This window comes from Lepidochelys kempii, chromosome 10 (genome assembly GCF_965140265.1).
Source record: "Lepidochelys kempii isolate rLepKem1 chromosome 10, rLepKem1.hap2, whole genome shotgun sequence".
Classification (NCBI taxonomy): Eukaryota; Metazoa; Chordata; order Testudines; family Cheloniidae; genus Lepidochelys; species Lepidochelys kempii.
In genome coordinates this window covers 66,358,971-66,373,922 of record NC_133265.1, presented here as the reverse complement: position 1 = coordinate 66,373,922, position 14,952 = coordinate 66,358,971, and the positions used below count along the sequence as shown (strand labels likewise).

General features: G+C 43.5%; 1 protein-coding gene across 5 annotated transcripts in view; it reads right to left on the bottom strand.

Annotated features, from left to right (window-relative positions):
- GABPB1 (GA binding protein transcription factor subunit beta 1) overlaps positions 1–13,442 on the bottom strand; it is a 37,423-nt gene extending 23,981 nt beyond the window's left edge. Inside the window, exon 1 of one of the 5 annotated variants that reach the window (XM_073304016.1) lies at positions 13,390–13,442. In XM_073304016.1, the coding sequence (XP_073160117.1) occupies positions 13,390–13,392 (3 nt within the window). In that variant the 5' untranslated portion in view covers positions 13,393–13,442. Of the gene's footprint in view, positions 1–72; positions 1,419–11,365; positions 11,911–13,087; positions 13,279–13,389 lie in introns of those variants that run through there. The other 4 variants (XM_073304017.1, XM_073304020.1, XM_073304019.1 and 1 more) reach the window with 4 other exon arrangements.
- Between the last annotated feature and the right edge of the window lie 1,510 nt (positions 13,443–14,952).

Genomic DNA, 14,952 nt, shown 5'->3' with positions numbered 1-14,952 from the left:
TTTTTTGGGGGTTTTTTTGCAACACTTTTAAAAATGAGATGATGCTTTAGGCACTATAACAAGTTTCCTCACCTGCTTAATACACAGCCAACCTGTTCATGCAACCTTTTTTGGTCATTCAAATAGAGTTGAAGTTGGGTGAAGAGTTTAATACTTAATATTCCTTGCATTATTGTCCACAGCTGTGGAAGGTTTTTCTTCTTTAAAAGTTACTGCAGCCTCAAATTAGACTGAACTGGCTATATACTCTCTAAATAAACAATGATTGATACTCTCTTACTTGGTATTGATTGCAACCTAGTGCAGCTACTTATGTTCCCTGTTCATATTTCCCACTGACATTGCATATATTCAGAAAAGATATTTACTTTGATTAATTAAGGATCTGCCATGCTAAAAATACATTATGATAGACAGGAAGCACAATACTTTTGATAACTTTTCTACAGAATTCCCTCTAGTGTACTGTATGGTAACACAAATATGTCAAAAAAGTTAATTTGCACTGCCAAGAAAGAGAAGACAAGGAATTTGGGACCAGTTGTGGCTTCACCTTGTAAATACACCAAAGCCAGATCAATTGTCAAAATTAACAAAAAAAAAAAAAGTACAACTTGCCAGGGAAATCCATAGCCAAGCACTGGAAACAGTGGACATGTTCACTGTAAGTGACTCAAAATGACTGAACTAAAATTCAAAATAAAAACCAAAAATCCAGAATTCATCATTTCAGAAAAATAGTTAAGTCTGAGAGAATTCCCCCATCTAATCTTGCAAATGCTCATATAAACACACACAAAACCCCATACTTTCTAAAATTTATGAAATTCATATTTAATATATCTAGCTGCTTCACCGCTTTCAAATATACATGCTACCTTATCTGAACATTCTCTTTCAAGCTGGAAAGGGATTTTTTGTTTGTTTGGCAATAGACTTAATTGCTGGAACATTTCTTCAGAGGAGTATTTTCTATTTTCTGTATTAATATATTTTCCATATGAAGAAGATTTGTTAAGAAATATTGTTGAAAGCATAAATATGTGAATAATATTTTATTTTTTAGTGTATACAATGTTTGAGTGATGGCAATTGATAGTACTGATATCAATTTGATAGTGCTTGTTCAGCGTATTATTTTATTGTAAATATGCAGAATTGGTAGAAATAGCAATTTAAGGACTTATGGATAAAATGTTTTCAATTTTAGACATTCTAATTTTAATAGTATACATGGCTATATTTCTATGCATGTTTTAGGAGCCTCAACAAGGTTGTGGACTTCACAAGGCAAGTAATAGATAGACAGGTCTATGTTGTTTGTGTATACTGTACCCAGAGTGGAGATTTTGTATGACACCCTGTAACTTTGAAAGACGCTGGCCTCAATAAGAAAAGGAGTACTTGTGGCACCTTAGAGACTAACCAATTTATTTGAGCATGAGCTTTCGTGAGCTACAGCTCACTTCATTGGATGCATACCGTGGAAACTGCAGTAGACATTATATACACACAGAGACCATGAAACAATACCCCCTCCCACCCCACTGTCCTGCTGGTAATAGCTTATCTAAAGTGATCATCAAGTTGGGCCATTTCCAGCACAAATCCAGGTTTTCTCACCCTCCGCACCCCCCACCCCACACAAACTCACTCTCCTGCTGGTAATAGCTTATCAAAAGTGACCACTCTCCCTACAATGTGCATGATAATCAAGGTGGGCCATTTCCAGCACAAATCCAGGTTTTCTCACCCTCCGCCCCCCCCCCCCCCCCCCACACACACACAAACTCACTCTCCTGCTGGTAATAGCCCACTCTCTTCACAATGTGTATGATAATCAAGGTGGGCCATTTCCTGCACAAATCCAGGTTCTCTCACCCCCTCAACCCCTCCAAAAACCACACACACAAACTCAATCTCCTGCTGGTAATAGCTTATCCAAAGTGACCACTCTCCCTACAATGTGCATGATAATCAAGGTGGGCCATTTCCAGCATAAATCCAGGTTCTCACCCCCCCACCCCCATATACACACAAACTCACTCTCATATAATCATAGAATATCAGGGTTGGAAGGGACCTCAGGAGGTCATCTAGTCCAACCCCCTGCTCAAAGCAGGACCAATCCCCAATTTTTGCCCCAGATCCCAAATGGCCCCCTCAAGGATTGAACTCACAACCCTGGGTTTAGCAGGCCAATGCTCAAACCACTGAGCTATCCCTCTCCTGCTGGCAATAGCTCATCCAAATTGACCACTGTCCAAGTTTAAATCCAAGTTTAACCAGAACGTCGGGGGGGGGTAGGAAAAAGCAAGGGGAAATAGGCTACCTTGCATAATGACTTAGCCACTCCCAGTCTCTATTTAAGCCTAAATTAATAGTATCCAATTTGCAAATGAATTCCAATTCAGCAGTTTCTCACTGGAGTCTGGATTTGAAGTTTTTTTGTTGTAAGATAGCAACCTTCATGTCGGTGATTGCGTGACCAGAGAGATTGAAGTGTTCTCCGACTGGTTTATGAATGTTATAATTCTTGACATCTGATTTGTGTCCATTTATTCTTTTACGTAGAGACTGTCCAGTTTGACCAATGTAACCCCGCAACCTGAAGCAAATACTCACCAACAACCACATACCACACAACAGAACCACTAGCCCAGGAACCTATCCTTGCAACAAAGCCCGTTGCCAACTGTGCCCACATATCTATTCAGGAGACACCATCACAGGGCCTAATAACATCAGCCACACTATCAGAGGCTCATTCACCTGCACATCCACCAATGTGATATATGCCATCATGTGCCAGCAATGCCCCTCTGCCATTTACATTGGTCAAACTGGACAGGAGAGTGAGTGAGTGAGTGAGTGAGTGAGTGAGTGAGTGAGTGTTCCCCGGGGGGCGGGAGGGGGGGGTGAGAAAGCCTGGATCTGTGCTGGAAATGACCCACCTTGATTATCATGCACATTGTAGGGAGAGTGGTCACTTTGGATGAGCTATTACCAGCAGGAGAGTGAGTTTGTGTGTGTATGGGGGGGGGGGGTGAGAAAACCTGGATTTATGCTGGAAATGGCCCACCTTGATTATCATGCACATTGTAGGGAGAGTGGTCACTTTGGATAAGCTATTACCAGCAGGAGATTGAGTTTGTGTGTATGGTTTTTGGAGGGGTTGAGGGGGTGAGAGAACCTGGATTTGTGCAGGAAATGGCCCACCTTGATTATCACACACATTGTGAGGAGAGTGGTCACTTTGGATGGGCTATTACCAGCAGGAGAGTGAGTTTGTGTGGGGGAGGGCGGGGGGGGCGGAGGGTGAGAAAACCTGGATTTGTGCTGGAAATGGCCCAACTTAATGATCACTTTAGATAAGCTATTACCAGCAGGACAGTGGGGTGGGAGGGGGTATTGTTTCATGGTCTCTGTGTGTATATAATGTCTACTGCAGTTTCCACGGTATGCATCCGATGAAGTGAGCTGTAGCTCACGAAAGCTCATGCTCAAATAAATTGGTTAGTCTCTAAGGTGCCACAAGTACTCCTTTTCTTTTTGCAAAGACAGACTAACACGGCTGTTACTCTGAAACCTGGCCTCAATAACTCTTTCTTTTATGCTCCCTTTACCACAAACATTTCTGTGCCTTCTTCCATGCTCCTTATGCTCAGAATATAAATCTATCTGTGATGCTTTCATAATCATCTCATTTAGTCCACCCTAAAAAACTCATTTCTGCAGCATTACCCACTAACAACAGAATGGTAGACTTTTTTTTTTCCCCCCTGCACCACACATACTTACGGCTAAGTGAAAAGCCGTGATTAAGTAAAAAGCCATTTTGTCATATTCAACACATCAGCTAAGATAATTAAAAAGTAGTAGGACAAATCAAGTATGAAGTTGCAGGTTAAGTCATTTTGGAGATAAAAGCTGATAAAATTACCCAAGGAAACTTTTCAAAGATGTTCGAGAAGAGCTAATATTTTGAATCTACCTCTACAAAACAGCATGCAAGGCTTGGTTGAATCTTTCCATAACAGTTCCTACATAAGATATGACATGTTAAATTAAAACTAGTAATTGCTAGTACTACGTGTACTCCTCCCAAATTCACACAGCATATATAACTCTAAAAAAGGCACTTAATATTTCCCTTCTGTATAAAATGGGTGTCTTTGAAAAGCAGCACTTTATTTTAGGTTTCCATCATTTTCAAGGCAACATATGGACTTTTGCATAAATTTGGCTAATCACTGTCCCAAGACAATGACTATAACAACTTTTTTCACAGCTGAAAAAAACAGTTAAATTACTGATACCTGTACAGTTGTAAATATACAGGTCTTGCTTTTTTGGGGAGCGGGGAGTAAGAGGCAGAAGGAAAAAAAATAAACCTATGTGGCAAAACATCCCTAAACGTATGCGTTTTCTACAAGAACTCCCTGGAACAACAGCTTTGCAAAACCACTGACTGACCTTAGACCCAATATTAAAAATTAAATAATTACAGTGTCCAGAATTTAAAATACAGTTTAAACAACCAGCCAAAACATATTGAATTTTTCATTCTTTTATCTATGCTTCCATCTGCAAAGATACTAAGAATGAGAATGGGTTTTACCAATTTACTTTCCAGTCATGCATGACAAATGGTTCAGACGGTATTATATTAGTCATAGTTTATGAGAAGCATGATATATATTTCTTGATAGAGTAATTTACTGATGCTCATGGTTACAGGTCTAGCTGCTCTTCTTTTTTGGTCTCTTTCACTGCACTTTGTCACGCCTTTATCTGTCCTAGGGTGGAATTCCGCAATTCATTCTCCCACACTTAATCAGGGCCTGGGCTACAGTACCCTGCACGTCAACTGTTCTCACCCTGCAGGTCCAACTGAGTTTGAAAACCTGAGGTTCTTCCCTTTGGAAGTCCATGACTAGTGATGCGCAGTGTGCAGACGGGCTTCTTAAAAACCAAATATTATTTATTTATAAATAGGAACAAAGCTTTTAGAGTGAAGGGCACATCATTGCCTGATGGTAACTTAAGCAGGCCTTAACTTCTTCAGACACTCAGTCTAATGGGTGCCTGCGTCAGCCTGGTTGCTCTGAACAACTGCCCCCCTCACACCTTCGATCAAGAGACCCTTATTAAATCTGCCATAGTTCTTTTGACCTTCTACATTCCCAGCATTTTCCTGTCCTGAAATTGCCTCTTAACTCTCAAACGTTTGCTCACAAGTGGATTATCTTGAGACATTCTTTCCTTTCCTGCTTGCTTTTCCCTTCAGTCCCCTATTAAACAAAAACAATATATTCATACAGTAAAAATCCCAAGAGCCAGGTCAATATACAGTATTTATAAATTATTACAGAACAGCTCCAATTCCATCACACAAATGATAGGGCAGTTCAGGAAGAAATACCATTAAACTATTAATTTCATTCTCTTTAAATGGAGTCAAAATCAGTCACAAAACCAATGAATTTGTAAAGTTTTCTTTGTGACTTCTTGAATTATGGTAGTTCCTGACTGAGAAATGAAGGAGTGAGGACAAGATGACTAGCACTGTAGACATCTATATTACTTCTAGTATCAGGAACCAAACTGTTTTTTAGTGTAAGAAAGTAAAATCAGCCCATGTAAGAGAGGGGACCGTGTCTTTTTACTTTTCTCAGGAAGAATCTTTGTAATGGAAAACATCAAGCTAATAAGTTCTTAATGGCTGTTCCACAACAAACTCATGAACAGGAAAAAAGTGAAGAATATATTACTGAGAGGCTACAATATAATTGTGAAAACAGTTTTGAGGGGGGAAAATGAACCTATTAATGGATAAAGCTGAAACAAAGTGCTTTAACCTTTGATAAGGTCATTTCAATAATTCCAAAACAAAATTGTTCAGATATTTTGTTTCACAGTGAATTTCAACTTTTCGTTCCAATATGGGACAAAAGGAAATTTTGAAATGTCAGAATTCAAATTCCAAATTAGGTTGAGAATTGTTAAATTCCAAGTTTTGACCAGCTCTCAGCATAATTCATGAACATCACAGTCTTATTTCTCTCCTTTGATTTTGTGGTTTTATTTTTAAAGCCCATACGGAGGAGGAATCTAGCTGTATACAAAAAAAAACAAACTTCATCACTCTTGCCATGGGGTGTCCAAACGCTGATGCAACCTTCTTTTAAGAGTTTCCAAAACCATCCCCCAAAGGAGCAAGTAAATAAACTTTTGCTCGGGTGCCCTGTGGGGTTGCTCCCACTAGGTATTTCAGTCCACACTCTCAAAGATATTTGAAGACACCTTCTCAGGGGTTTGTTTTGTTCATTTGAATCACTGCTTGTAACATTCTCTTTCAAATTATACTACTATATTTTGCTTTTCTTAACATTTGATTTTGATGTCTTAATGATGTTTAACTGAATTGTACTATACTTAATAAGTAGTGTCCCAACCAAAGCAAAGGAAATGACATGGAAGACTACAAATAAAATTAGCTTTTTTGTCATGTCATTTATCCATTATATGTTTATTACAGGCTAGCTTTAAAGTTAGACTTAAAGTATTCTTTTTCAAGAGTTTACATATTACATCTAATTTTCAGTGACCTACAAGTACAGTTAATTTTATTTCTCATAGGATACCCAAAGAAATGTTCACGGAGCCATCTTGTGGAGACAAGGGTAAAAATAACCCTAAGAAAAATTATATTGTCGGCCAGTTACAAAATAAAATCAAATTATATAACTTACAGCAGTGAGCAGCAGTGATACTGTAGTTGTTGAGAACCAACTTGTTCTTTCACTATAAGACTTATGCACTTAGAAACTTTCCACAAACAAAAAACATATCACTAGCGATATTTCTCATGACTACTCAGCTAAAGTTGATTAATTTTTTAATTAAAAATGACCTGTGAAAAACTGTTCTAATATTGCTTTTGGAGTGCTGTTTGTTGCACTTACCTAAACTCAAAATGGGTTATTTTTTAAAATAAACTTAACTTGCGGTTGATTTTCTTGTCAATGGGAATAAACGCAGTCTACACCCACAGGTAAGAACCCTCACGTTTCGCATGTAAATTATGGGCTGAACAGAAAAATATGTTTGTACAAATAAACTTGTGCAAAACCACATTGGACCTTAAATTATATGATTTTGCACCTTCTCTGGATGGTACTTCCCAGAAGCTACTGTAGATTTCTCAGCATATTGGTAGCTTTTGGAATTCAGGGCTGTCCTTAGGAGCTGAAAAATGTGTGTGCAATTCTCGGCGGTATCAAGCCCATGCCTGATGCAACTGTGCATGTTCTTATACTGGGGCGGATATTGGCAAGGGTGGCTCTTCGCTATCTTTTATGAACTTTCCTGCTTCTGAGCTAGCTCTGGCATAAAAGTTAGAGCAACCAAAGAGCTGTCCTAATGTACAAGGGCTAGAATAGCCCCCTACAGACTGTTGCACTGGCCCAAAATCTGTTCAGCACAACCCTCCACCCCAGAACAATTCCCCACCACTCCTCTGCCAGCATCCCAGGAGGGGTTTTATATCAGCTGCCTAGGATTTTTTCCCCTGCCAGAGAAATCCTCAGCTGCGCCTTTAGGACAGATTTAAGGTCACTTTGTGACACTCCGGCTCCTTAAAGTGACACAAGCAAGACCAAGTATCTAGCCCTATATGCAGTACAGTAAAATATTATAGTCAACGTTGAGTTGGGTTTTGCACTTAAAACAAGAATCCACTATAAATTAAGTGCTGCCACTGGACTTCCAGAGAGTTGGGACTGAGCATTATAGAGAGTAGGGAAAGAGGCTCCTTTTCAAATACTGTATACATCCTTTTCATCTGACCAGTATAGTATGGTCTTTGGGCTCTCCAGCTGCATTACTGAAATTGAAAAAAAATGAATCAACAGGCTTCTTCCAGACATGGCAAACAAGATGTCAGGAGGTTGAGGATAATATCTAGAGCCTATAACATGAGTAGTTGCTACATCAATTGTTTGTTTGCAAGGCCTTTTCTACACTAGAAAGGGTATACTGGTATAGCTAGACCAGCACATGCTCCTAGTGAACACACAGCTTTTATCACAAGAGTTCTTTTTCTGGTATAGCTTATACTAGCTCCCAATTAAAATAGCTACACTGGCAAAAGGACTTTGATGATTTAACTGTGTCTACATTAGGGCTTTTGCCAGCATAGCTATGTCGGTTAGGGATGTGAATTTTCTCACACTCCTGACATAGCTATACGACCAAAACTTTTAAGTGTAGACCACACCCTAGCTGAGGGTGCTCTTGTACCCCAATAGCTCCTGCACTACCACATGGGGTCATTGGGTAGCAGCAGTGTTTTGCCTGTGGCTGATTAAGATGCTCTTGTTTGTATTTGAAGTTCTTCACAGTGATTCTTGAATTTTTGGACTTTTCGACTCAGTTGCTGCCATACACGTCACATGACTACCTTGAAGACCACTTAGGCACCACAGCTGGAACAAAAATTAAATGCACACCTGTGAGATACCATCAACATAGTACATCTGTTCTGAAGGAACTGTATTGCCTTCTGTACTTTCAGTGGTAATTCAGGTGATTAAATTTGATGTATAAAGCTCTAAATATGTTGGATTGTAGAGAACAGAGCTCATCTCTCTTCCCCCATGCAGCAGTACCAACACCAGCTAGGGTGATACGAAATGAGGCAGCTGGTAGCAGAACATTTTAAGGCCTTGCTCACACTGAGATTTCAGCCACCAGTGTAGCTGTACCAGAGTGAACAGGAGTTAGGCCAGTATAACAGTCACTCAGGGGTGTGGATTTTCCATATCCTTGAACAACGTAATTATACCGACATACGTTGGTAGCACAGACCAAGCTTCAACTACACTAGAGCAGTGTGATCCGAACCAGTGAAGTTTACTGCAGAGTAAGCTGTGCCAGCAATACACAGTAGCTATGCTGAGGATTTACACTAGTGCAGTTATACGAATGTCTGAAAATCAAAGGTAAACAAAGCCTAAAGAAATAGAATATGCTACCCCACTGGTCTGACAAAGACCAAGAGAATCGTGCTTTGGAACACATGTAAGGCCCACCACTTCTCACAGCCACTTGTTATTTATTCTTCAGAAAGTCCTTTTCTTTTGGTGCTTCAAAGCTAATCTGCCTATACAATCACTGACCTGGTTTTCAGAGGAACTGAGCACCACAACTCCCACTGAACTCAATGGAAACTTATTCGGCATCTCTGACAAATCAGGTTTTTCAATTAGATTTTGTATACGTGCCCTGGGAGGTGTCAAACACTGAAAATTCCTAACATATATTGATATATAAATGTGTTGGCAAAAATTAATTCATTAAATAAAATACAAACGTCTCATTTTATATTTCATTATCTAATCAGTGTTAAAATATCATCACTGAAGTCAACTTGTTTCTGGTTTTCCAAGTTCAGACACAATACCACGATGGTTGAACTCAGAGCAAGATATTGCCCCCATCACCACCAATAAAAGAAAACCCTCTCTCGTCTAACTAAAAATGGTTTTACTAGTACCTGCTTGTTTCCATACAGTAATGCTTCTTAAGACCACTTCTGATGCCTTAATTTTATTTTCACATTTATATATCACCTAACAGGTTGCATCCAATAATGTTTAAGGAAATAAATCCATCAAATTGAGTCATTTCCTTGTAAATCGTCATAACTCACTGATTATTCTATAATTCCCACACATCATCGTTGGATCAACATAAGTATGCAGGCTGATATTAAAGATCTGAGCTAGAGTGCAGAATTAAAATTTTATTTTAATATACAGTTTGTCAGAAGTAAACCGTTTTAATTTATGTTTTATCATGCCAGCCTTTTAATCTAACAGTGCAGCAATTCTGCTCCTACTGGTAGCGAACCACTGTTTCTAGATAATTTAACCAAAAATTCAACATGATATATGCTTCAGAAAAGGTTTGTTCTCTCAGGCCACGTCTACACTACCCGCCACATCAGTGAGTAGTGCTCAATCTATCGGGGATCGATTTATCGTGTCTAGTGTAGACGAGACAAATCGATCCCCGATTGCTCTGCCATCAACCCACGGCAAGAGGCAGAAGCGGAGTCGACGGCAGAGCAGCGGCCATCGATCCCGCGCCACAAGGATGCAAAGTAAGTGATTCTAAGTCGATCTAAGATACGGAACTTCAGCTACAAGAATAGCGTAGCTGAAGTCGACGTATCTTAGATCGATCCCCCCCCCCAGTGTAGACCAAGCCTCAGAGAACAGGTGATATGAATAGTAAACACTTGCTGTCATGAGGCGGGTCAAAGGTCAAATGATTTAATTTTGTCAGTAGTTTCGTTCTCTCGCCCTTTTAATTTTAAATATGCCCATGTATCAATAAGACTCCACTGTACAGTTCAGAACTACAGAAAATATTTTTTTCCTTGAGCCAGAAAGCATACATTTGTCTCTTATGTACGCTAGAACTGTTATTTCCCTAATAAATGCTATCTTGTTTTGACAGCCAAGAGCGAGTTGTGTTTTAACTACACCCCTGAACTGTACTACAGCTTTGAATAGAACAGGTCTGCAGTACAAATTGAGGATACATGTGTTGTCCCCACTTCAGATTAAAACAGTTTCTTAAGGTACACATCTATAATGAGGACCCTTGACACAGTTACTATTCTGGAGATAGGCTCAAAGCCTGGAAGCAAACTGTTTTCAGGAAAAGCATACAGTATTTGTCTTATCTGAATGGTGGGTGACCACGTGCTACTAATTGAGAACTGATTCTGACTCCTTACTTTTGGACTTGTGCTTGTTACAGTACATAAGGAAACTGGATTGGGAGCAAGAGTTAGATCTGGAGTATATTGGGTATTCAACCTGTGTTGTATATATCGTTAACACTCTGAAGAAAAGGAGGCGGTTTCAGTTTACATGGATTTTATTTTAAATCGTACATTTTATTCAAACCAGCTTTTAGCCTAATTCAAGATCCCTAATACGTACATTGAATTTTAAATACAAGTTAAAACAGATAACTATTTCAAAGTTCATTTTATATAACTATCCATGTAAATTTAGGACTAATACCTACTGTTTTCTCCAGATTACACCCAACTAGATCAAGCAAAAAAACACTTTAGTAGAGGGCATAAGAGATCATTTAAAACTGATGTAAGGGGTAAATTCTTAGAATCCTAATCTGGGTTTGACATTAACAGCCCTAGATTTGAAAAGGGGTTGTTGTCAGGGATCTGGTAGTATGTAAACCAATTTGATTCCTAGAGGTGACAGGCAATACAACTGTTCAAACAAATGCAATTTATGAGAGTAACTTTACATGTATACTATACCTTTTATCCCAAAAGATTCCAAGCATTTTAAAATGATACACTACAAAATGGGGTAATTTTATCCTCAGTAAAATGTAAGCACTTCTGGGCCTGAAATACTTCCAAACAAGCTACAGTCGATACAAAGGATAGAAACCTGCATGCCAGCCCAAAGCAAGGCAGGAAACGCACAGTCAGATTGCCAAAGCGGAGGCAAAAGAATGCAACCCTGGAGACTACACCCCTTTGAAAAAGTCCACTGCTGAGCTACTGGAGAAGTCCTGTCATCTGCCCACTAGCCTGCTTCTCACTACAACATTGTACAGGACAAGTAGATGGGGCCACAGCAGCATACACACAAGTGGGCTTTAGAGACAACTATTATGCACACTGCACTCACTGGGGTCACAGATCACAAATATGAACCAAGCCAACGTGCTCGGCACTGGGCGGGGAAAGAGGTAATACAGGCACCACCCATTCCTTGGATACACATCCAACATGCACCTCTGCCACACAGACCCTTACCTTCCCCCCACAGTTCTCAGCAAGCCCCTCCATCCCCTCACATACCACAGCCTTCCAACTCCCACACATCCAACCTGCACCCTGCCACACACACCCCTTATCCCCCAGTGCTCAGAAGGCCCCTTCATTCCCTCTCACACCACAGCCTCCCCACCCCCACATCACACATTCAATACGCACCCCACCAGAGACCCTTTACCTCCCCCCGCTCAGAAAGCTCCCGATCCTTTCACACACCACAGCCTCCCCACCCCAACACATCCAACATGCACCCCCCCACAGACCCTTTACCTCCCCCCACAGAGCTCAGCAACCCCCCATCCCTTCACACACCACAGCCTCCCCACCCCCACAACACATCCAACATGCACCCTGCCACATGGACCCCTCACACCCCCCCAGAGTTCAGTGAGCCCCCATCCCTTCACCCACTGCCGCCACCCCACCCCCCAACACACTTCCAACATGCACCCCGCCACACAGACCCCTTACCCCCCCCACAGAGCTCAGTGAGCCCCCATCCCTTCACCCACTGCTGCCACCCCACCCCCAACACACTTCCAACATGCACCCCACCACAGACCCCTTACTCCCCACACAGACCTCAGCAAGCCCCCATCCCTTCACACACGGCAGCCTCCCCACCCCACAACACACATCCAACATGCACCCCGCCACACAGACCCCTTACCCCCCCCCACAGAGCTCAGCGAGCCCCCATCCCTTCACACACGACAGCCTCCCCACCCCACAACACACATCCACCATGCACCCCGCCACACAGACCCCTTACCCCCCCCACAGAGCTCAGCGAGCCCCCATCCCTTCACACACGGCAGCCTCCCCACCCCACAACACACATCCACCATGCACCCCGCCACACAGACCCCTTACCCCCCCCACAGAGCTCAGCGAGCCCCCATCCCTTCACACACGGCAGCCTCCCCATCCCCACGCCCCTCATACGTACACCCACCCCCGCCCCGCCACCCCGCGGAGCCCTGCCCGCGCCCAGCCCCCATGCGCCCCCCGTGCGGCGGGGTCCCCGGAAGGCCGGCCGGCCCGCCCGCTCTCCCCAACAGGAAATCCTGGCTGGGCTGGGCGCTGCGGAGGGAGCCGCGGCGCCGGGTTCCGGGGGAAGTGGAATTATTTTTTACCAGCGAAGAGATCAACTTCCACATCCGGTAACAGGGCCCTACAAAGGCAGAGACTGACCTGGAAAAGCTTGGCCGGCCCGGGGGGGTGGGGGAAAGACGGGGCACGGCGATGGGGCCTTACCGTGGTGCCTGCCCGGCCGTCGCCGCCGTCCACAACAACCACCACGGGCGCCAAAGGCCGCCTCTCCACGGCGCCCAAAAACCCCACACAAAAGTCCCTGCTGCTGCGCCTGGCGGAGGGACACAGCGGCCGGGAGGGGAGAGGCGGCTCAGGTCACCACAGCGCGTCCCCTCTGTGCTGAAGCAGGGGGACCCCGGGACGGCGAGGGGGCAGCGCTTTGAGGGGCGCATGGCACTTACCATTGGGGTGCGGGGATTATCTTATTACACAAATATCCCCGACAAAAGGGGCTTGGCGGAGGGATACGGCCTCTGTGCTCCCTACAACGCATGCGCAGATATCGGGAGTGGGGGGGGGAGTTGGGACTTGAGAGCCCGCCATGTTCTGTGTCTGCGCTGGTTCCCCCCCGCAGGGGGGGAAGGGGGCGCCGCTGCCCCGGCGATGCTCATTTAGCTAGGCGAGGCAGAGACGGGTGGCGTGGGTTCAGCGGCCCTGGCCAGGCGGGTGGTGCGAGCGGCAGGGAGGAAGCGAGCAAAACTCTTGTTAAAGCACAGCCGCGAAGGGGGCTCCCTGCGAGTCTGGCGGGCCGCGGGCATTCGCCGCCCACAGACCTGCTAAGGCGGGGTCTGCGCTGCCAGCCCTTGGTACAGCCGGAGCGCTCCCCCTACGAGAGCCCGCGGAGAGCGGGCGCGGGCAGTTTGCACCTCACTCTAGTGGGCAGAGGTCCGACGGCGCTATGCCTTAGAGGGGTTTGCCGAGACTCAGTGAGGTCAGAGGCAAGTCTGCAGGGCCTTGTCCGCACGGGGGTTTGCAGCGAGTTCACTGGCTGTGAAAACGCACCTTTTGGCAAGGAAGATAGCGCCTGAGCGGTGAACATACAGCACGGACCTCCGCTCCAGAGTGAACTAGTCCTGCTACTCCTGCCCTCCCCTCTGACTGCTGGACCTCCGCCCCAGGTCCCCAGACTGCTTCTCCCCAAATCTCCTGCTGTTCAAGACCTGACCCCCAACTACTCTAAACCTTGAGCCCTAGCTACCACAATTGCTTCAGTTCCTAGCCCTATTATTGGACCAACTTCTGTGGGTGAGAGCAAAGTTTTTGAGTGACAGTGAGCTCTTCAGGTCTGGAATAAAGGTACTTAGAGTGTCACAGCAAAATAGAAAGTGGAACAGATTATTAAGCATAAATAGTTAACACATAAGAGACCATCAAGATGAAGTGTCCCGTTAAGACCTTGGAAGTCATAGGACAAAAGGGGATTAATGGGTTACAGCTTGTTGTAATAAACTACAAATCCAGTGTCTTTATTAAATGCAGGATTTATCGTGTCTTGAAAAATTAGGAATTTAAGATCCCAGGCTCATCTTTTGAAGGTGTTGTGCAGGTTTCCTTTGAAGATGAGGACTGAGGTCAGGTCTACACTTAAAATGCTGCATCTACGTCAGCGCAGCTGCACTGATGCAGGCGCAGCTGTATCTCTGTAGCACTTAAGGAACGATGCTCCTACGCTGATGCGAGAGCTTCTGTCCACAAAGTTAATCTACCTCCCTGAGAGGAGATAGTTATGTTGACAGGAGCAGCTCTCCCATCAATATAGTGCTGTCTACACCGGGGGGGTGCTGGGTTGGTATAACTATTTTGCTTAGAGGTATGGATTTTTCACACCCAAGTGTGATAGTTACACCAATTTAGGTCTAGTGTAGACCTGGCCTGAGGAGTCAGCTATGGAGTGATAATATTGTGAAAAGTGTTTGCCACTTTATTTTTTGTTATTTTTATAGCCATTAATAATAACTAGATTT